Source organism: Molothrus ater, chromosome 23 (genome assembly GCF_012460135.2).
Source record: "Molothrus ater isolate BHLD 08-10-18 breed brown headed cowbird chromosome 23, BPBGC_Mater_1.1, whole genome shotgun sequence".
NCBI lineage: Eukaryota > Metazoa > Chordata > Aves > Passeriformes > Icteridae > Molothrus > Molothrus ater.
In genome coordinates this window covers 95,819-119,685 of record NC_050500.2, presented here as the reverse complement: position 1 = coordinate 119,685, position 23,867 = coordinate 95,819, and the positions used below count along the sequence as shown (strand labels likewise).

The following is a 23,867-nucleotide window of genomic DNA, read 5'->3' as shown; positions in this document are numbered from 1 at the left end:
CAGGTTTTGTTTGCTTCAGTGGGGAGGTCCTTTTAAAATTCCTTTTAAAATCACCTTTTCTGAAAGAAACCCCTTTGCCTTCTCTGTCACCCTTAAATCTGTGAAGTTTTGTTGGCTTCAGTGGGGAGGTCCTTTTAAAATTCCTCACTAAAGCCTTGTGCTGGAGAATTGGAGAATCTCCTGCTTGGAGAATTCCCTAGGAAACAGTTCCTGAGCTGCCCTACCCCAAATCAGTAACACCAGGATATTGTTCCCAAGAGAGGCCACTAAATCACCTTGGAAAACCAAAGGATTGCCACTGAGTATCAGCTGAGTTGTTACTAAAAACAAGCTTTACTAAACTTCCAAAACTGTTTTTTTATGGAAGCTGAAGGTCTTGCTCTGTTCCCATGACAGACGGATTAGGAGACAGTTCCAAACTAATTATTTTTTTAAAAATCCAACTAATCAATCTAAGGAATATCCCATTAAATTCCTGCACCTTAGTGCAAAATGGACTTCCCAAAAAGATCCCCAGTCAGCAGAACAGGGGACCAGCTTTTGAGTTTAAATAAATCACAGAAATGGGAAAAAGAGAATTATTTTGGGCTGCTCCTTCTTGAATTACAGACCACTTTCTGCCCATCACTTTCTGCTGCTCCACCTGATTGGAGAAATGGGAAACCACACTGGATTTTGGGGGGAAAGGTTGCATTTTCTGCAGAGTGCCAGAGAGATGGAAAACAGACCACAAAACCACTGGATTTTAAGTGAATATTCCAAGCCTGGGTCTCTGCAGTGGTATTTGCTGATTGTTATGATTTAATAGTGCAGAAAAATGAGAGAGGACACAAACCCCCAAATTTAACACTGTTTTAAGAGTGAGCAGTGCAGCCTTGTGCTCCAGCACTCCCAACCCCTGCCTGAACCACCTGGCCACCAGGATTTTTATTTAAAGATTAAAGGCCACCAATTAATGGGCAGTGCAAGGGCACTGGCAGAGAAATCCATCCAGAGGGGTGACACCATAATAAATTTGGATTATTTATTTTCTGGAGAGCCTGGGGATGGGATTTTCCCAGCTGATTCTCTCCCCTCTGAGCTGCTGCAGCACAGTCCCACAGGTTGATATGCCAATGCCACACCACTCCGCACTGAGACAGATCGAGCGTCCAAGACAATTCAAAATAAAAATAAAATTTTAAATTAAGAAAAGAAGCGAAACCAAAATACAGCTAAACATTTGGGGTCACGAGAATCTAAAAATGATCATGCTGTGAATTCATCATGGAGGGATTTGAGGCTTACCAATCCCCTAGAGTCAGCCATTCCTCTAGGAATCCTTCAGTCTAATGCTTGCTCAGGACAAAACAAGGGAATAACAGTTACAAGGCAAGAAAACAGCACAGAAATTGGTTTCCACCAGGAAAAGTGTGGAAAACTTTCAGAGCTGAACACCCTGGCACTTTTTAGGAGTGCCACCTTTCCTTTCCTATTCCAGCAGCAGGGAGAGAATTCCTACAGCTCACAGAAGCAGCTGCCAAAAAACCACCCCCGCTTTCTGTCCAGGGCAGTTTCCAATTCTAAAGCCTCTGGGAGATTCCTCATGGATATTTCTTATTTTGGGATAAGGTGACATGCAGCTGGTCTAAAATCCCCTGTTGTGAAACCCTTTTGTGCCATTTTGTAAAATCTGACTGGCTGTGGTGAATAGGGATAAGTGACATCCAATTTATTGGATGTTCACTGAAAAAACACAAGGAATCCTCACCCCTTCTTTACTGGCAGCATTCCCAAAAGGAAAACTCACTCTGGGAGTGGTCTAAAATAAAATAAAAAATTAAAAATAGCATCTCTACAGCAAAAAAAGGACATGATTTAATTTACTAAGGTTAAAATGAATTTAGGGCAGAAAAGGAGGAGGGCAGGTCTTTAATCCATGCAGAATTCTCTTCCTGTCCCTGTCACACTTGCCAGCAGAGACTCTCCTCCCTGGGAGCAGTGTTTCAGCCCTGGAAAGCCCTGGCTGGCCACCTCCCACTTACAAAAAATGTGATTTTCCTTTTGTGCTGAGCACTGACCTGCAAGCCAAGAGCACCTTGGTTCTAACCCAGCAGCAGAGAAATCACCTCAATTCCAGCAACACCAACCCCACTGCTGGCAATCCCTGCCTGGGTTAAACCTGGCACTTCCCACAGAGAGCTGAAAGCCAAACCCCCTCCTCCAGAGCCACAAACACCTTTAATTCATTGCACAAAATCCATGCAGGGAGCAAAAAAAACACAAGACAAGCACAGAGAGCACCGAGGACCTCAAGCAGATGATGGGGGACAATGAGAGCTGTGGGATAAAACGCTTTTGTCCCAGCTTACCTTCACTTTGCTGGCTGCCTGCACTGCCACTGCCATAGCTGAAACCAGGATCTTGGTAGGCTGGGGGGAAACAAGGAGGGGGCAGAGAGTACTGGTAGGGATATCCTTGGCCCAAGGGCCAGGGAGCAGCAGGGTGTGGGAGAGGAGCCAGGGTGTCCTGGTCAGAGGCGCCGCTGGAACCGTTGTTGAGGTTCAGTGCAGCCAGATCTGGGAAAGAAAAAAGGGGAAAAATTCTTACTCAGCAGGTAAAATGATCACTGTGAATTTATTTATGGAGGTTTTTGAAGTTTAGCAATGCCTTGGAATCAGCCTTCTCACACAGCAGGGAGAGGGGAGGGAAGGGTTGAGGACAGGGTGGGGACATCCCCTTGTTCCACTGGGACTGACAGCAGGGAATGTGAAAGCTGCCCTAGAACAGGGACTAGACAGAGCTAAAGAATAAAGCAGGAATTTATTAAAAGTTTCTCCTCAATGGATCCACCTTGGGCAGCACAAGAGCCCAGCCAGGGCTACACCCAAGATGAACCAAACGGTCCCAAAATGAACCCAGGATGAACCAAACTGGTCCCCAAATGAACCCAGGATGAACCAAAATGGTCCCAAAACGCACGACCGGGCACAGGGTCTGTCACTTTTACAAGTTCTGCTCCATTTGCATATTGCAGTTCATTGTCCAATTATTCACAATTCATTCATAATTCATAATTAATTAATAAGCTTTCACTTATGAAGTCTCATCCTGCTTGTTTTTCTCTCTCCAGCCCACGCTGTTTGTGCTCCTGGGCTGAGATTTGGATCATTTGTCCTTGGTCCCCAGCTGGAGCAGGAATTGTTTTTTCTCTCTGCTCTGCGCACAGAGCTCACCATCCCATAATATGAAGCCCAGACCCACCCACTAAAGCAGCACAGAATGTGAAAAAGAGAAAAACTAAAACCTGAGGCATCAGTACAGAATCTGGAAAATAAAAAAGCTAAAACCTATGACATCAGTGTGGCACCACCAGAAATAAATCCTGCTGTCCTCAGTGCTTTGCTTGATGAGTTCATCCTCCTCCAGGAGCTCTCCTTGCTACCAGGGAGCACCAGCCACTTGTCACACAATTTCAGGGTGATGTCCCCTGTTCTGGGCCACCCCAGGAGAGGCAGGGATGGAAGGGACCTCTGGAGATCCCCCTGTCCAATTCTGGAGCAGGTGACACAGGAATGTGTCCTGCTGGGTTTGGAATATCTCCAGAGAGACTCCACCTCCTCTGGGCTGTGGAAGTTTTCAGGCAGCCCTGACATGGGAAGAGATGAGAATCTTGACTCCAGGTTTCAGAAGGCTGATTTACTATTTTATTATATATATTTATGATATATATTATATTTATGATATATATTATATTAAAACAAAATTATATATTAAAACTATACTAAAAGAATAGAAGAAAGGATTTCATCAGAAGGCTTGCAAGGAATAGAAAGGAATGATAATAAAATCTTGTGACTGACCAGACAGTCCAAGACAGCTGGATTGTGATTGGCCATTCATTAAAAACAACCACATGAGACCAATCAAGATGCACCTGTTGCATTCCACAGCAGCAGATAACCATTGGTTACATTTTGTTCCTGAGGCCTCTCAGCTTCTCAGGAGAAAAAATCCTAACAAAAGAATTTTTCAGAAAATATCATGGCTACACTGGGCAGCTCCAGAGCTCTGCCACCCTCATGCAAATCCCTCTTTGTGAGGACACACAAGGGGACAATGGACACCCTCAAGGCACAGCAATGACACAGGGCCAGCTCTGTCCTTCCCGGCTGGGGACTTACTGCCACAGAGGTCTCCGAAGACGTAGTAGCACTGCTCTGAGAAGGTGATTTTGTTCACAGTGTGCCTGAGGTAGCCGTGTTTCAGCATGGAGCTGGCGTATTTCCGCGCCTCCCGGCGGTCCTTGAAGCCTTCCACGTGTGTGTAAAGCCAGTCCACCACGTCTGCTCCTGAAATGGGCACAGCAAGGGGAGACACGGGCTCATCTCAGCTACATTGTGCCAAATGAACATCTAAAATGGGACTGTCTGAGCCAAGCTTATTTCCTGGCCATAAATGGAATAGAAGAGGTCACAGACATAAAAAAAAAGCTCATTAAAAGGTAGGTTTTTTTATCCTGTTTTCATTAAATCACTGGGTTTTTTCCCTCTTCAGGATTTCTGGGGTCTGCTTACCTATCACTGCATTGGAGATGGTGATTTTTAACCACATCCTGTCCCGAATTTCAAGGCCTGAGTCTGGCAGCTGCATGACCTTGACAATAGTAGCCATGTCACTCTTCACAGTTAAGGGAGATTCTTCTAATTCTGAAAGGAAGAGAGGCCACTGGCTGCTGTGAAATGAACTCAGCCTGAAGGAACTTCTCAGCTCCCAGTTTGGATGAAATAAAAATACAGTTTTACCAACAGATGCAAAAAAAAAAAAAAAAAAGGAAAAATTAAATAAAATAAATACAATACAATAAAATAGAAAATTAATAAAAGAATAAAATAAAAATTAAAATAAAATTGTAAAAATAAAATGAAATAAAATAAATACAATAAAATACAGTACAATAAAATAAATAAAAATAATAAAAAATAAAATAAAAATTAAAACAAAAGGAAATAAAAGGAAATAAAGACATAAAGATTCCCAAATGCACCCTCATCCACAGAGTGAATTACAGCATTTGCAGCAATTTTTCATATTTTGGGCTCAAGGCCACCAGTTTAGTGACAGAAATTCTGCATCCCCACATCCTGACTTCTCAAAGCAGCTGCAGGATCCTCTCTGCATCCAGACTGGCAGGAAAGGAAACCCAAGGGTTTTTGTGATCCATCATTTTCCATTTCAATTTCCCAGGAACTCTGGGGGAGAAGTTTTTGGGGTTTGCTCTTTTGGGGTTCCCTGTCAGGAGCACCTCCCATCTCCATGTAGAAAGGGTGACCATGATCAATCCATGTCCAGTTTTTTATTTAAAGAGCTGGACGTTCATGAGGAAAATTAAATTATAGAAGAAAGCTTCCCTCCTCAGAAGAAATTAGGGATTTTCTTACAAAAACCCTTCCCAGGGTCCCCTCACAATCCACTCCTCCCAGGATTGCTTCGCCCTCAATTTTTTTTGTGGAACACTTTAAAAAAAACTCCTAAATGCCTCCCCAGCCATTCCCAGTTCACACCATTACAGGCAGAACTGGATCCCCAGAGGTTTCACACTTTCCTCATCATTTTTTACAATAAAATAAGAACAAGGTTGAATTTGTCAAATCCTCCATCCTGTCCCATCTTCCAGTCCTAGAAAATTCATTTTTATCTCTGTCTGTAGCCCAGACCCTTCTCCAGCAGGAATTCCAGAACCCTCCTCCCCTCCCAGTTCCCTACATCACCCACCTTTCAAAAGCACTTTTGCTTTTGTCCTTTTCCAGCCACCCAAAATTTTGGATAAAAAAAGGTACAGCAAATGTGAAACAATGAAAACTGAAAATGTTTCTTTCCATACATGCACTGCCAATATGCATGAAAACATCCCAGACCAGCTCTGCATGCAGCTTTAATACTTACAAACCTCAAATAAACACTAAAACTTTGCTTTTGCTTTAAGTTAGTTTGGTTAGTGGCAAAAAGCAACATGTCTTGGGAAAAAAAAAATACACCAACAAACTAATATTGGGGAGCAATAAATTGTATTTTCTTGGAGACCTGAGATCTGCATATGAACAGAAAATTGGTATTTTTAAAGTTCTGGCTGCTGTACAAATATGGCAAATTCTGAGATGCATCTGAAATGCTCCCATTTTGGGCATAAAAGAAGGCCATATGAATATCAGGGAAGGATTTCTCATAAGAAAGCACTTGTTTCAACAAACAATTATTGTTGAAATTTGTTAAAAACCAACTAAATGCAAAAAGACAGCTCTCCCATCCACCTGAGTGGATAAACCTGAACCTGTCTTTAAAATCCAACCTCTTGGTTTCATGGATATGGCTCTTTCAGACTGCCAAACCAGGAAACAGGTTGTAATCCAATCATAATTTCACGTAGGATGTTAAATTTAGTTTTAGCTTGCTCAATAAATTCTAGGAATATAAAGAAGAACAAAAAAATGATTAAAAAATATAAAAGAAGGCCATGTGAATATCAGGGAAGGACTTCCCAAGGGAAACATTGACATTATTGTTGAAATGTATTAAAAACCAACTAAATGCAAGAAGGGAGTCTCCCATCTACATTAGTAGAAAAACCTGAACTTACCAAAAGTATAAAAGAAGGCCATGTGAATATCAGGGAAGGATTTCCCAAGTGAAACCTGAACGTTATCGTTGAAATTTATTAAAAACCAACCAAATGTGCACCTGAGTGGAAAAACCTGAACCTACCACTAAAATCCACCAGCAACCACTTCTCCTTGAGACAAAACCCTGACCAAACACCTGCACATCAACCTCCAACCTTCGCCAAAAGTTCTCCTGCTTTCCCCAAGCGTGAGAAACCACTCAAGGCCTGGCTGGCGCCGCCGCTGTCACCGTGCCCGTGGCCGGGCCCTGGTGGCCCCGAGCAGCCCCCTGCCCTGGGCTGGCCAGGGGGTGACTTACTTTCCGACTCGGGAATTGAGCTTGTTAGTGAGGAGCTGGTAGATGTGGTGATGCTCATGGAGGGGCTCATACCGTAACGGGGGTACGCTCCCGTCATGGCTGTGGTATGAGAGATCCACGCCGCGGGGTCGATTGGCCGCACCGGCTCAGCTGCGAGCAAAAGGGACAGGAAACAGGGTCAAGATTTGCGGGAAACACCAAGATTTTGAGAGATCTGAGGGGTTTTACTGTGTTTTGTTGTTTCTCTGGTTTTCTGAGGGTTCCACAAGATGGTACCACCACAAAGGGACAGCAAACAGGGTCAGAAATGCAGCAAACATCAAGATTTTGAAAGATCTGAGGGGTTTTATTATGTTTTCTTGTTGTTTCTTTGGCTTTCTGAGGGGTTCGCATGAGTGAGGTGCCATAGTCGGCACCACCACAAAGGGACAGAAAATGGGGTCCAGATTTGTAGGAAACGCCGAGGTTTTGAGAGATATGAGGGGTTTTATCGTGTTTTCTGGTTGTTTCTTTGGTTTTCTGATGGGTTCGTGTGAGTGAGGTGCCATAGTCGGCACCACCACGAAGGGATAGAAAACAGGCTCAAGATTTTCAGGAAACACCAAGATTTTGAAAGATCTGAGGGGTTTTATCGTTTTTTTTTCTTGTTGTTTCTCTGGTTTTCTGAGGGGTTCACATGAGTGAGATCCAATAGATTGTACCACCACAAAGGGACAGAAAATGGGGTCAAAACTTGCAGCAAACACCAAGATTTTGAGAGATCTGAGAGGTTTTCTCTTGTTGTCTTGTTGTTTCTCTGGTTTTCCTAAGGGTTTCAAGAGGACTCCCACCGTCTGCACTGGTTTGTTGCATTTATTCCACCCCATCTTCACTGCCACTGTCATCTTCTGTGGACAGCACCACCAGCACAGCCCTCACCAGCAGGAGGCAGCTGTGTTTGTCACATGAGCACAGATCTTTTACTGCTAATGAAAATAAGATAATTTTAGGGTTTTTTTTATGTCTATTACTGCTGCTTCCCTCCCATCTTCAAAATACTCAGTTCTCTCTAAAGATTCACTGTGAGAAAATGAGGATTTTTAACACTTGGCATAATTATTTCCAAACCTTTTATGAATTGTTAGGTTAAGATCACTTCCCAAAAGTTTAGGAGATGGATCCAAAGATGTGAACCAAGAGAAAAACTCCCAGAAACTCAATGGGCAGTGGAACCCCAGGCTCCCAATACAAAAGTAAACAATTAAAGGACTGAATGGGTAGAATCTGTTAGGTGCCAAAATAGGTGAAAATATTCCAGATCTTGGGAGCTTCCCAGGAACCCAGCAAAGAGTTTAAATGTGTACTCACCCCTGGGGATGGTGAAATAACTCCTGGGAGTAGGGTCCCAGCATTTGGCTACTGTTAGGCTGATAGGTCTAGGAAGAAAGAAAACAGGTTAAGGATGATTCTTAAATTTCCTACAGAGCTGGAAATGCTAAAAGAACTATTTGAAACAAATTTATTTTTATCCAGCAGTTGTCAAGTACATTCTGAGAATGGTTTTGAGAAGATTTATAATACTTTAAGTATGAGTGGGTTTGAGAAGCTTTATAATATTTTAAGTATGAATAGTTTTGAGAAACTTTCTAATATTTTCAGTATGAAGCACATCAGGAGGTTCCTGGTTTTGCACAGATGATGAGCACTGGTGGTGAAATCTGTTGGATGATCAGCTCCTGGGATATTAAAATTCTCATCACATAAACAAACAGCTCTGCTGAAAGCAGGCAACTCCTCAATTCATGTTGGTTTTGGCCAGAACCAACCTCACTTATTCATCATTTACACTGAGAAGTTCACAGCTGAGATCAGTCATGCTGATGGATATCAGAATGTTGATTTCTCTGAGGTTTCCCAGCTCCAACAACTGCACAAGGAGGATAAACAGGAAGGGTTTTTGTGATGTGCTCACCCTGGTTTGGAGACAATTTCCCGCAGAACCCGAACAGCATCGTCATTGCTCATGTTCTCAAAATTGACATCATTCACCTGAAACAGAGAGCAGAGGTCAGCCTTGCAGCAGGAAAGTTAAAGTTGTTTTAACTACTTCATTAATCCCCCAAATTATCTGCCTGGTCACCACTTCCATCCCACCATTTAATGGTCACCACTTCCATTCCTCTGAGATGTCGTTTCTCAGAGTGTCTCACAAAGAATCACCAATTTCAGTCATCTTTGGGTCACATTTCTCTGAGGATGAATAAATTCTGTTCCCTGCTGACTACAGCTCGTGGGGCTGGTGGGATGGCAGGGCAGAGCAGCAGGATTTGGGGACAGGGACCCACCTGCAGCAGCATGTCCCCTGGCTCGATGCGCCCGTCCGCTGCCACTGCCCCTCCCTTCATGATGGAGCCGATGTAGATGCCACCATCACCCCGGTCATTGCTCTGCCCTACAATGCTGATCCCCAGGAAGTTGTACTTTTCTAGATGGACACAAAGTAAAGGGTGGGGAAAGGGGAAAAAAAAGCAGATAAAGTGATTGGAATGATAACAAAGAGCGAGGCTGTTTCAGCTTTGAAACATCTCAGCACATCAGCGGGGCAAGGTTTGACTTGCAATGATCTCAGGCTGCTCTAATGATGAATATTTGCCTGGCACCTTCAGGGAAAGGCTGCTAAAGACAGGATTTTTTCATCCAAGACACTGTTACTTTAAAAAAAAAAAAAAAACAGCAAGGGGAAGAGCACTGAAAAGACTTGTCCACACCTGGAAATTAGCACTGAACACATTAGGCACTGTTTGTTCCACATGTCAGAGAGGCAGGAAGGGTTTGGTGCTGCTGGAAGGTGCTGAAGTTGCTGGCAGCCCTGCACATTTCTGCCTGGCTGACAAATGAAACACAGGAGCAGCATAAATGCAAATCCCCAGTGCCTTTCTACCCCAATCCCTCACCATTAACCCCACGTCCTCCAGTTCCAGCTCCTTCCCTGGAAGGAACACTCATCTGCTGGTGAAAATGGCCCAGTTCTGGATTAGGAATCCAGAGAAATACCAAATACATCTCTACCACTCAAAATTCATCATAAAAAATGTGGCTTGTCCTCTTACCCATGTTGAGTGTGACAGTGATGATGTTTAGGGACATGGTGGAGTCAGTGATGCTGCTGAACGAGGACGACTGCAAAACACAACAGAAAAAGTCTCAAGGTTTTAAATGGCTCAGAGTAAGAACTGCTGAGGACTAACTCATCAGGAATTAAGAGGTTTCCAACTGAAAGGCAGACAGAAATTATTGAGGTTTCCTCAAAATTATGCTTCATTTAGAGACTTTAAGGAAAGAAATCTGAGCAGAGTCTGCACTTTCTCCAAAGGTCTGATCACAAAACACACAGAGCACTTTCCTATACTGAGGTTTCTCATCTGAACTTCCCCTGGAATTATTTCTGCTTCCTGGCTGTGACTGTCAGGCAAACATTTGGATCCTAAAGTGCCCAGTGGAGTGAATTATTGCACCCACAGCTCCTCCCTAAAGGGAGGAGGGAACAGCACATGATCCAGAAGGAGGGGAGAGGAGAGACACTGCCCTGCGTCCAAAATGAAATACAAAGGTGCTTAGCAAAGACCTTCTGAAACACTATCCTGTGATAAAATGTGTGTGAGGTCATTCTTTCACATGTGGAGACTGAGATTTATGGGAGAAAAAACCAGATATTTCAGGGTCTGTCTGTGGGGTCACCCCCATCCTGCTGCCCAGGACTGGCACAGGGAAGGGCAGAGAAAGATTTGGGATCTCCTGTGAACTTGGATTTCTCCTCCCAGCAGGTCTCAGGGGATCTCACATCCCTTCCCACACCTTCTCCTGCAGACATTTATCTTGGAAAAGACAAGAAATGGGATCACTGCACAGTGAAAGGAGAAAGGGAGAGGTGAAAGCTTCACTCTGGAGCCGCAGAACATCAAATGCAGAGATTAAGCCCAGCCTGGAGCCACAGGGAACCTTCCCAGTGAATTCAACAGGCACAGACCTGTCCTGGATCCCTTCCGGAGCCAAGAGCTCCACTCAGAACTCCCAGTTCAGCTCCCTGGGTGCTGCTGGTGCCAGCCTTACCCTGTCAATCTGCCTCATCCTCTGTTTCCTCCTCCGGCGCTTGTGCTTGCGGATGAGGCGGGACGAGGTGCTCTGCTCCGTGGAGCTGCTCAGCCTGAGGGCAAGGACAACAAATGTCACCCCTGAGAGGCTCTGCCACCCACAGGAGCTGATTCCTGCAGCAGTAGGACAGGGGAAATCACACACACAGCTCAGCTCAAGGACAGCAGGGATCAGATGAATAATTTAATTATTGTTTAATTTAGCGCTTGTTTTCTCCTGGGAGCAGGACTGAGTGCAACCCATAGTGCTCATTTTTGTGAGTCCTGGCATGGTGCTGAATTTTCTTCCACTGTTACCAGGAATTCAAGGCTTGAATTTAAAGAAATCAAATAGAAATTGGTAACAGGGGGACAGTGAGTATGATTTACCTTCACATATTCTGTTAAGTTTTATTTTGCTGCTTTTTTTCCAGGCTCTCCAAACTTGCAGAACCTAAATGTGCCACATTTTACATATAAATCTTTAAGGTCTTTAATAAGAGTTTGGAGCATTAACCATCCTCACTTTACAGAGAACAGAATGAGACAGAAATGGATTTGCCCAAATTAATTTCAGGAGCCTGGAACAAAGCCCAGACTATTAAAATATCACAATAACACCAGAGAGACATCTCTCCTCTATTTAATATGTAAGAATGGTAATGCTCCATCATTAACCAAGATTAAAAATTCCAACATTATACACAAAACAAACATTGCCAGGCTTTTCCCCCCAATTTCCACATCCCTGAATTCCATGTTCCAGCCACATGCAGGAATGTGACAATACCTCAAAAACTTGGTGCCAGCAATTCCAAAAAGGAATTGCCCACAGGAAACCCCTCTGGCCTGAAATATTTTATCAAGTATCAGCCCTGGAGCTGCTCAGAGGGTGTGAATCTCCTGACATTCCCTTGAGCTCACACAAATATTTCAGGCATGTTAACCTCACACACTCCTCCTTCCCCTCCCAGCAAGGGGAATGGAAGAGCCAAGAGGTGGGATTTTATTAAAAAAATATCCAAAATGTGATGATTTCTGGTTGGTAAAACAGCTCACACAGCATCTGGGGTTGGGAGGTTTTGCCTTCCAACAGGAAAAATAAGGAGGTGTCAAACCCAGTGTTCCCAAAACTGGGCTTGTTCAATATTCATCAAAGACTGACACAAAGACCTCCTCTTTTCTTTTGCTGCCAATATTCTCCCCCTTCCTGCTTCCTCTCCCATTTCCTTCTCCCCCTCTTCCCTCAGCTACAATTTCCCACTTTAGGAGAATCTGAGGAAATCCAAGGCACTCACTCCACAGTGAAGCTGCCTGCTCCCTAAAAATTAAACCAGCAAAACCAGACTTTCTTGGCAAATCCCTGAGCTCCTGTTAGCAGGTCATAACATCTGAGACGTGGAGTTTTACTTGTATTTTTGCCATTCTGCTCAGTATTAGGATGGAAGGATGAGAATCAGCCCCTGAGAAAAGCTCAGGTTTAGTTCAAGGGGGACACAAAACATTTCAGGGAAAAACTAAAAGTAAATTTTTAAAAATTTATTACCAGCTGCACAAAACTGCTGATCAGAAGGCTCTGCAGGAAGCCTATTTTACACCTATTTTCATCATCTCTCCTTGTGATTTCTGCTCAATCCACCGCCTTAATGCATCCTTGTCGAATCCTTAATATTCTGGGAGCATCTGGATGCTAAAAAGCAGCTCAAACCTCCTCTAATGAGGAATATTTTGCTCTCTGAAGCATCTCCAGAAATACTGGGTAAAAGTTGTTATTATTACAATCTGATGAGCAAGACAAGATGGTAAATTTGAGCTTTTGAGACAAATAAAGTGCAAAGATGAGAAATAAATCTGGAATTATCACTGCCAATTAATTTCCTGCACCAGCTACTGCTCAAAAACCATGACTGCACTTGTAGTACAAATGTCAATAAATACCACAGAAGAGATTTTTAAAAATACTGTAATAATAATAATAATAGCAATACTTTTTTCTCCATTCTACAATTTTCAAAGGACAGGGAAAAAAAGGCAACATTTGTTAAAGAAAGCTTATCCACATGGCTTAAAAAGAAATTATGGTAATTTCTTAAATGAAAAATAAACAGATTTTTTGCAGTGAATTCCTTTAGCTACATTGAACTGAGAGCAGCAATTGCTGACAATAATCCCACAGCTACAGATGTTAGATTTGTTAAATCTTTACTTTAGAGAAGACAGAAAAAACCTTTTACTGTTAAGTTCCCTACATCAACCTGTGCTCAAAATCCTACCTGCTAACAACAGAAACGTTTAATTTGTAAAAAAAAAGTTGTTAAAAAATTGTCAAACACTTGGAAAAAAAAGGAAATAAATGATTGTGCTTCCACTGTCACTCTGCACTGTCCTGGAATGTTTGTGAACAGGTTAATTCACCAAAACATGACTTTATTCTTTAACTGAATGCAACAGAGCTTTCTTGGGCTGGGAATTACCCAGCTCTGTTCCACTGCTCTGAGTTCAAATAAAACCAAACAGACGCAGAAAAGCATCCTCAGCTCACAAACTCTTCCCTTCCAGGACAGCAACATCCCTTCCCTCTCATTTCCTGCCTCAGAGCCTCCTCCCTGACAGCCTCCCCACAAAGCACCAGAACCCACCAGAGTCCAGGAGCCAACCCCTCATACCCCAGGGGATGTGTCCACCAGGGACCAAACTGACCCCTCTGTGTCCACCAGGGACCAAACTGACCCCTCTGTGTCCACCAGGGACCAAACTGACCCCTCTGTGTCCACCAGGGACCAAACTGACCCCTCTGTGTCCACCAGGGACCAACCTCACCCTTCTGTGTCCACCAGGGACCAAACTGACCCCTCTGTGTCCACCAGGGACCAAACTGACCTCTCTGTCCCCACACTGGTGCGTCCCTCAGGGACCAAACTGACCCCTCAGACCCCAGAGGATGTGTCCATCAGCTGTCACAAACCAAATGTCCCCTCAGACCCCTCTGTCCCCAGGGGATGTGTCCATCAGGAACCAAACTCCAAACTGTCCTCTCAGACCCTCTGTCTCCGCACTGGTGTGTCCATCAGGGACAAAACTGACCCTTCAGACCCGAGAGGATGTGTCCATCAGCTGTTACAAACCAAACTGACCCTTCAGACTCCTCTGTCCCCAGGGGATGTGTCCCTCAGGAGCCAAACTCACCCCTCAGATCCCTCCTCTGTCCTCAGGCTGGTGCCTCCAGCAGCTCTGGAACCTTCTCCATTTGCTCTTTGCCTGATTTGCCTCTACAGAAAACTTCTCCCTGCCAGCACCAAGTCTCCTGTGCCTGAGTACATCATCACCACCCCTGGAACACAGCAGCATACCTTGGAGCATTCCTGCAGTGGTTCTTCCTGACTAGCTGGCCTGGCAGCTCCTCCTGTGCCAAAAACTCCTGCCCAGCCTCCAGACGGAAAGGCAGGAGCGGCAGCTTCCAAGAATCTCTTTCTTCTCAGGTCAGACTCAGGAAGTTTTATTATTATTATTATTTTCTTCATACAGTGAGATTTCGCTGAGTCTGTTCTAATGTGGCCACCCTGAGCTAATCCTGCCCCGCTGCATTGCTGGCTGCCATGGAAATTATTCATTTATTTACAAGAAACACAAATCACCTGCAGGGTTTTGTTGTTGTTATTGTGGGCTCCAGGTTTTGGGGGAGGGCTCAAAGCCCTGAAAGCTTTGGGTGCATTCAGGGTTAAGAACCATCCCTCCATGCGGGGAAATATCCAGAAAAGTGATTTTTTATATCTCATCATGGAATGGTTTTGGTTGGAAGGGGCCTTAAACTCATCTTATTCCAACACCTGCCATGTGCAGGGACACCCTGCACTTCACTGGGAGTACAAAATAAATTCTTGAAACTAATTCAAGACTAAATCTGTAATGTGGATTTTAGTTACCCTTTCAGCCCTTTGGGAACTCTCAGCCTTTAATTAGAATTGTGAGGTCTTTAAACCCTGACCAGCTGCAAGACCCAACAGATCCACCAAGACCCGAAAGCTGATCATGTTTGTAAGCACAGCAAGGGGTTCAGGATCTCCAGGAGTAGTTGCTTTTTGCTGTTTTTATTAAAAAATCTCATGGTTTCATTAAAATTACCGCGTTCTGCCTTATTTGTGTTAGCTGCAGATCACTGTGACCCACCAGAGATCTGTCACTCTGTTGTCCTCTGACAAATCCTCTGGATTTTCAGAGTCCACTGGGATGAACAACAGCTCTAGAGCCAGTGGCCAGGAAAATGAAGAATATTCCAGAGAATGTGGTCAGGAAAAGTAAGGAAAATACTTTAGATTGGTTTTACATCCATGAAAATAAATATTTTAAACCCATGAAATGTATTGGCTTAAAGACTTCTTAAACAAAAACCTCTTTGGATATAACAAAGATGTCTTGAATGAGAGGTATTTTTCAAGTAGGGAATAATTCACACACTCTGCGTACACAAAAAGAAAGAAATAATGAAGAAGCCACAAATCCATGGCAGCCTTTGCAGCAGCATTAACTTTGATGAATTCCTGAACTGCTCATAGGTCTCAGACTATGCAATTACCCAGGAATTCCTCTGTAATTGAGCTCCAGTGAAGTGCACACTTATTAGGAACCTCTGCTGACAGTATTTTGTTTTCATATTCACACCACTGCTTTATAAATAGGTAGGCAGAGCGCTTTGATCTGGAAATGTGGCCATTGTTGCTATGAAAAGGAGAGGAGCAGAGCTTTTCTTTCAACTGGAACAGTGGTTTGGACCCAACAACAGAGGTAAAGACTTCTTAAAGAAAAACAAAAATATCTTTAGATATAACTTATAGGTATAATTCATAGAATTATATATTTGGCCCAGATCCTGGACCCAAAAACTGAGCAGTGATTCCACACAGCGATGGCACTGATGAACAACCTGTGCTCAAAGTGATGCCTCAGGTTTTGGCATTTCTGTTTTTCAGATTCTGTACTGGTGCCTCAGGTTTTGGCTTTTCTATTTTTCACATGCTTTAGTGCTGCTTTAGTGTGTAGTTCTGAGCTTCGTATTATGGGATGGTGAGCTCTGTGCACAGAGCAGGGAGATAAAACAATTCCTGCTCCAGCTGGGCACCAAGGACAAATGATCCAAATCTCAGCCCAGGAGCACAAACAGCGTGGGCTGGAGAGAGAAAAACAAGGATGGGACTGCAGGGGCTAAAGCTGGAATGGGACAATTAATTGCAATATGCAAATGGAGCAGAAGTGATCAAAGTGACAGACCCTGTGCCCGGCTGTGCATTTTGGGACCATTTTGGGTTCAACTTGGGTACAGCCCTGGCTGAGCTCTTGTGCTGCCCAAGGTGGATCCATTGAGGAGAAACTTTTCATAAATCCCTGCTTTATTCTTTGTCTGATCTCTGTTCTAGGACAGCTTTCTCAAGGCATCAAAATCACAAAAGAAATGAAAGGAAAATTTAAAAAAACAACAACAAAAAACCCAAAAAACCTCAAAAAACCAAACAACCCCCCCCCAAAAAAACCAAACCAACAAACAAAAAACCCCCACCAAAACAAATCCTCCCCCCCCAAAAAAAAAAAAAAAAGAAGAGGAGCCCAAGAAGGTGCCCAGAGCTGTGTCCCTGGCAGGGCTGTACCTGCTGGTGTTGTCATCATCCTCAGAGTCGATGAAGCTGCTGGACTCCAGCTCGCTGCTCAGCATGGTGGAGGAGCTGTCGTAGCCAGGGGGGTGCTCCCGGTGCCTGTCCAGCTTGGGGTGCCCGTTGATCCTGGGGGCTGCGGGGCACAGGAAAGGAGTGTTACAGACCAGGGGGGTATTGCAGATATTTTTGCCCCTGATGAAGTAGAGGAAATGATGAGGAGGATTCCACTGATATCAGAAGGTTAATTAATATAATTTATTATACTATATTATTCCATATTATATTATTATAGTACATTTTATATATATATACATACTATAATATACTATTTATATATATGTATATACAAATAGTATATTATTATATACTATATTATTCTATATGATATTATACTATATTCCATTACATCTAAACTGAATTTGCCAAGCATTCAAGCATTCAACTGCACTCATCTGGTGACTATCACCCAACGGTCCTCACACACACAACTGGCCCTGACAGGCCAAGGAAACAAAACTCCATCAGCCTGGGTAAACAATCTCCATCTTGCATTCTACTTTTGCACAAACACAGGCACAGCAAATGAGATAAGAACTGTTTTTCCTTTCTCTGAGGTTCAGAGAATGTGAATCCCAGAAATATTCTTGGGAAGTTGTGCCTTGCTTTTCTCTGTGAAGAGAAATGTGGCTGCAGGGGGGTTGTGGCACCACAGCAGGAGATGTAGGAGAGGTTTTACAGTCAATTCTGTGAGCCAGAGAGAAGTTTGAGAAGAGGATCCATGTTTATCCCCTGAAAGAATTTCCTACCAAGGTTGACATAGAAACCAAGAAAGAAAAAGGATAAATAATTGACACGAAGGGGTATATATTGACATGAAGGGGACAGACAAAGGTGATATCAGAAGGTCTGAAAAGCATTTTATTATTAGAAATCCTGCCTTATGGGCACACCCCTGTCCCCTGACTTGCCTTGGGACTGAAGTTCCTTTGGATCCTCACACAGCCCCAGTCCCTCCACCCCAGTCAGGCCCAACATTCCCACCCCAGCTGTTTTGCAGTCCCAGCCCTCCCGCAGTCACAAATCACAGTTAAAACTCCACATATTGCAGCAGCCAGGGGAAATCTGCAGCAGCTCCTCTTCCCAAACATTGGCGATCTGTGAGCCTGCCCACATGAAGGGTTCTCCAGCATTTCTCAGTGGCTGCTCAAGAGTTAAATTCACCCCACAGCAAAGTGGGTGTTGACTCAGCACTGACATTGACATCTGCAGACTTGTCAGGAGCCCAGCAGCAGCTACAAAACATTCCTCAACATCCAAAAAAACCCACTTGTCCCTTAATTACCTCCCTAATTAGAGCTCCCACAGTCCCCTTTCCCGCTCCTGCTCAGCAAACTGACATGGCAGCTTTGTTCATCCCAGCCAGGGGTCCCCAGCACATGTGCCAGGCAGACCTCCCACCACCCTAATTAAGATCCTCACTCTACTTTCACTTAATAAGAACTTTGTCAACCTCCCAAAGCAATGAGGACTTTTGTTGGGAGCTCTGACATCTTGATGTTTTTTTTCCAGATCGGTTTTCCTCGAGGTTTTCTTGATGTTTGTATCTGCAGTGTGACACAGCTCCAAAAAAGGAGTTTTATTCCATTCCTCAAGGCACCATCTTTGTGGGGATTATTTTAAAATCAGAGAATATACAAGCACAGATGGAGATTGTCTGTGCAGTTAAAACAGGAATGCAATTTAAGGGAGAGGGGTGGAAGAACTTAGGGATACCCCAAATCCTTCTGGATTTTCAATGGGAAGAGGTGTGAAAACACTGTCAGATCACCCAGGTGTGTCCCACACCCTCCAGCTGCAATCAATATTTATCACTGTGTGTGTGGAATTCAGCAAAATCAGCTTTTTTGGGGTGAGTAACCCTGCACAAATGAAGGGAAACATCCAGGCAGCCGTGCTGAACAACCCACCCATGGTACCACACTGCTCATTATCCCTGGAGAATCTGGGGAATTCTCATCACCCCAAATCCAAACCAAACCTCTGCAAGGATCTTGCTGCACTTCAAAGCTGGCAACGTTTTCCAGTAAAGTTAGGAAGCAACTTTTGTAAATTAAAATGGAGAGAAGCACAAAAAATCTTTGTTTAGTGTTGGAGTTTTCCCAACCTTCATTCTGTGGAACCTCTCAATTCCAGTGCTCTGGGCTCAGCCTGTTTGACCTGTTCAGGTTGCAGCTCAGTGTTTCTGTTCCCAAATGGCTCCTTCACACCTTTTCTCACTTCACCTGTTTGAAATGAAGGCTGAAACACCCTGCTCCTGCTTTCTTGTGGAACAAGAACTCCCTTCCCTTGAGGGAACCCAGGGAAATCCTCTTTGCCAGGGTGGGTGATTCTTTGTAACACCAAACACTTCCAAATTGTCCAGCTGGGGTGAGCTGTTCCTGTGCCTCTGGAATAAATCCTCTGGCACAAAGCTGTGAGTAACAGAGAGCTGCAGGAGATCCCTCTGCCAAGCAGCAGGGCTGTCATTTGGGCATTTCAAACGAGTCCCTGCAGGACTATATCAAACACTCTCACTGCATTTCAGGGAGGATTTTCCCAGCACACAGCAGCTGGATCCAGGTGTCACAGCCCTTTCCCCATCCTTGTCCCCCTTCTCCTAAGGCCGTTCCCCCACTTTCCATCCACACAAGACTTTCTTGCAGGTGCAAGAAAAGAGTGACCGTGATCATTGTTATGAAAAGGGCTTAAAATCCTTCCCAGGTTTTGGGTATTTCACTTCTTTCAGCGTTGTCAAGTGGCAATTCAGGACACAGAGCTGAACTGTGCCTTTTACATTTACTTTCCACTGAAAACAACACATTCCTGGTGTTGTTATTGTAGTGCATGTTGTTGTTGCTAAATGAAATATTGTTATGACCACAGAAACACCATGGACATTGAATAATGTCTTTTAAAGCAGCTCTCCTTGCTCTATGCACACTAACAGAACTCACCTGCTGCAGGCAGAAGGCCTAAATTCAGAGAAAAGTAATGTTTGTGACTGTAGTAAGGTTCTTGCCTGGGCTTTGGTAAAAGGAGGAAATTTAATCCCATTTCCTTCTCAAGGGAAATGCATGAATTGGTTTCAGACCACTCCAATGCTCACACAATTCCATCCACTAACACCAGCTCTTATGCCAAAAATATCCAGAGCAAAACATGCCCCGGCACTGATTTCATGCTTAAAACAACTCCCCTTTTCACATTCTTCCTGCAACAAGTTTTTAATCAACACTGTGAGAGGATTCTGCCTATTTCTGTCAGTTCCCAAAGCAATCTGCAGTCAGGATCATGCACAGACAGCTCTGCTCCTCCCACTGAGGGATTTCCATTCACTCCTCATCAGTGACCCTCTGGAAAGGTGAAATGAACACAATCCCTCAGTATAAATCTGATTTCTGGGGTTCTAACTGGATTCAAAGGAATCTGCAGTCAGGATCATGCACAGACAGCTCTGCTCCTCCCACTGAGGGATTTCCATTCACTCCTCATCAGTGACACTCTGCAAGGGTTAAATGAACACAATCCCTCAGTATAAATCTGATTTCTAACTGGAGGCAAATGCTTTGGTGGGAGGAGCTGTGAATAAAGGCTGTGATGGCATTTCTTGGGCCCAAGTATTCCAAATTCTGCACCATTTTAAACCCAATGGGTGGCACCTATTAATTCTTAATTAAGCCTGGAAATTCTTGTCTGGCAATGAATGAAAAACCCAAGCTTCCTTTGATGTACAGACCAGAGGCAAGAGATGGAGTTCTGCATTTTATAAGTGCACTTTGGGCGCATTTAGGATAAAAAAAGATCTTCAGAGCCTATGTTACACCAGCAGAAAACACCACAGCTGATCCAAACCTTGAGAAATCAACAGCCAAGCCATTCATCTTCTCATGCTACACAAAGTTTTGCACATTGTCAGAAACAATCTCTCTGCCACTTCACTGTGGAGTGTTTCTGGCAAAAACGCTGAGCTTCAAAGAGTTTCAGAGCAATTATCAAATTATTGCATTAAAATAATAATGAAGAGTTCCTGAAAGCTGGCAGGAATGCAGCCAGGAGTCTCTTGGGGAGGAGGAGGAGCAGGGAGTGTCACCGTGATATTTTCTGAAAAATCCCTTCAACAGAATTTCTTCTCCTGGGAAGCTGAGAGGCCTCAGAGAAAAATGTAAATAATAATTATCTGATTGCTTCTCCTGTGTTTGCTGCTTTGGGATGTGGCTGGAGATCCTTTACCAACAGGTGCATGTTTGATTGGCTTCATTGAATTGTTTTTAATTAATGACCAATCACCATCACCTGTGTCAGACTTTGAGGAGTCAGCCATGAGTCTTTATCATTCAATCTTGTTAAACCTTCTGTCTGTATCCTTTTCATATTCTTTAGTACAGTTTTAGTATCGTAAAACATCATGCAACATAACATCATTAATATAAGAGAATAGAATATATAATATAAAATAAAATATAATATAAAATGAAATAAAATATAAAATGAAATAATATATAATATAAAATAAAAATATATAAGAGAATATAATAGAGAATAGAATATAGAATAGAGAATAAAATATATTGTATCATGTTATATAACATCATCTCATATCATAATAAATCAGCCTTCTGAGAATACAGAGTCAGATTCTCCTCTCTCACCTCATCCTGGGGACCCTCACAAACCCCACAGAGGAGCTGCTGCTCTGGGAGCCGTGAGGAAGATGAGGGAGAGGAGGACGAGGAGGCACTCACCGTCCTCGTGGCCCTCGCGGTTCCTGCGCCGGTGCCGCTCGCGCCGGTGGCTGAGCACGGACTCGGTTCCGGTCTCGTTGTCCAGGCCATCCCTGCTGCTGGCAGCGTTGGGGCTGGCACAGAGCACAGGGGACAATCACTGCGTTATTCTGCCGGTCCCCTTCCCACCCAGGCAGCTCCAGCCGGGAGCAGCCTGGGGCAGAGGGTACAGAACTGCTGAGGGTGAGCGCTGCACGCTGGCCCAGGCTGATGGGAAACCCCAAGAACAGCTCAGGGGGCAAAGAGAGCCCAAAAACCACCTCCAGGGGGAAAAGAGAGCCCAAAAAACACCTGAGGGTGAAAAGACAACCCAAAACCACCTGAGAGGTGAAAAGATAATAAAAAACCACCTGAGGGGTGAAAAGAGAACCCCAAAGCACCTGAGGGTGAAGCTATTTCCCCATTTCAGAACTCCTGCCCACCCCACTCCCTGAGCACAGATGCGACGGGTGACGTGCCCACCACAGCCATGAGGATATCAAGGTTGTCCTTCAGGAAAACATCTCGGGGGACATTTTAATCCCTACCAAGGGGACACATTTTATTCCCTACCAAAATGCCAGGGGGATTTCAGTGCTGCCACACAGATTTTTTGACATTTCTTGTTGAGTGCAGCACAGCTGGCAAAGGGAAGAGGTGACACACAGGTGGCTCAGGTCACTCTTGGCCATCCCAGCAGCTCCATCTGCTGACCCCTGCTCAGGATCTTCACTCAAACCAGCCTCCAAAATGGGATTTACACCATTGAAAAGGGTGCAAAACAAAACAAAAAAAAACCCAGCTGCCTTTTCCCCCAGTGCTGAGCCCATTAATTTAGCAATTAAATTAATGATTAAATTATTTAATAATTATTAAATTATACTATATAAACCATATATTACATATATTATATATTACATTATATATAATATAATACATAACATATAATATATATTTTATAATATATAAATGTTATATCTAATTAATTATAATATTAAATATATATATTGGTTTCATCAATGGGAAAGCAAAAAATAAAGGGGGAAACAAAAGAAGTTTTATTTGGATTTCATCAGTGGTAAAGCAAAAAATGAAGGGAAAAAAACAAAGCAGGAGGACCAGCAGGGCATTGGACCCACAAACCTCGGGCCTAATTATCAGCTAATTCTCTTTTTAAACAAAGCTGGAGCTTGCAGCTGTGCCAGGCAGGTTTAGGCCAGGAAAGACAAAAGCCTGGTTTTATTTTCTGGCCAGATCAGAACACAGGAGGGCAGCACAGCCTTAGCAAGGCACTGCCAGGATTTCCCAGCATTTCTTGTCCTCTAAAAGGTTTATTTTAAAAAGACTCATAACACTGAGAGCTCTCCAAGGCAACTTCCATCCCAAAAACAAAATGGAAAAAAAGGCAAATCCAGGCCATATTTCCTTCTCCAAACACAGCCTAAGAGCACAAGGCCCTGCTTTAAATCCCCCTGGTGGAAGGAGGAATTTTTTTCTGGTGGAAATTCCCTGGAAAATGAAGATATCTAAGGATCAGGAAGAGGAAATAAGAATATCAAAGCAGATATTCCCAGCCACAGCTGGCGCTGGCAGCCTCTGGATGGCCATGGAATTGGAATTATTATGGAATCGGAATTATTATTCCTGGTGGAAATTCTCCCTGCTGCCAGCAGCCTTCATCTGGCTCTGCAGCCTCCCTAATTACACAGAACACACTAATCACTGCAAAAAGCATTTTGGGCTCCCTCCCTACTTAACTCATCCACAGCAGGCTGCAAAATGAGATATTTTGGATAAATATTTCACTCTTAACAATGACAGGGGGTTTTCAGTCACATCTCCCTTTTAACTCCTCAATATTTGATTTTTATGCTCACAACAACAAACAGCTGGCTTGGAGCAGGAAGGAAAATGAGGGTGAGAAATAGATGGGAAGAAATCAATAATAAATCAATGGGAATTTGGGCTTACTGGAATGATGGGGGCCAGGAAAATAAGATATTTTGGATAAATATTGTATATTGGATAAATATTTTTTATAAATATTTCACAATACCAATGAAAGGGGTTTTTAAGTCCCATCCCCCTTTTAATTCCTTGATATTTGATTTTTATAACCACAACAACAAACAGCTGGCTTGCAGAAGGAAGGGAAATGAAGGTGAGAAATAGATGGGAATGAGAATTTGATAAATCAATGGGAATTACTGGAATGATGGGGGCTGAGAAAATGAGATATTTTGGATAAATATTTCATATGAAATAAATATTCACTGTAACAATGACAGGGGGCTTTCAGTCCCATCCCCCTTTTAATTCCTCAAGATTTGATTTTTATTACCACAACAACAAACTGC

At 43.5% G+C, this 23,867-nt stretch overlaps 1 protein-coding gene across 3 annotated transcripts in view; it reads right to left on the bottom strand.

The window, feature by feature from the left end:
• The window catches only part of DVL1 (dishevelled segment polarity protein 1), a 49,424-nt gene that overhangs the window by 5,627 nt on the left and 19,930 nt on the right, over window positions 1–23,867 (bottom strand). The window contains exons 4-15 of one of the 3 annotated variants that reach the window (XM_036404801.2): window positions 21,493–21,605; window positions 16,706–16,844; window positions 11,047–11,140; window positions 10,047–10,116; window positions 9,282–9,421; window positions 8,909–8,985; window positions 8,305–8,372; window positions 6,958–7,107; window positions 4,557–4,688; window positions 4,164–4,331; window positions 2,352–2,558; window positions 1,288–1,334 (exon numbers count right to left, since the gene is read on the bottom strand). In XM_036404801.2, the coding sequence (XP_036260694.1) occupies window positions 1,324–1,334; window positions 2,352–2,558; window positions 4,164–4,331; window positions 4,557–4,688; window positions 6,958–7,107; window positions 8,305–8,372; window positions 8,909–8,985; window positions 9,282–9,421; window positions 10,047–10,116; window positions 11,047–11,140; window positions 16,706–16,844; window positions 21,493–21,605 (1,369 nt within the window). In that variant the 3' untranslated portion in view covers window positions 1,288–1,323. The remainder of the gene's footprint in view (window positions 1–1,287; window positions 1,335–2,351; window positions 2,559–4,163; window positions 4,332–4,556; window positions 4,689–6,957; window positions 7,108–8,304; window positions 8,373–8,908; window positions 8,986–9,281; window positions 9,422–10,046; window positions 10,117–11,046; window positions 11,141–16,705; window positions 16,845–21,492; window positions 21,606–23,867) is intronic. The other 2 variants (XM_036404799.2, XM_036404800.2) reach the window with 2 other exon arrangements.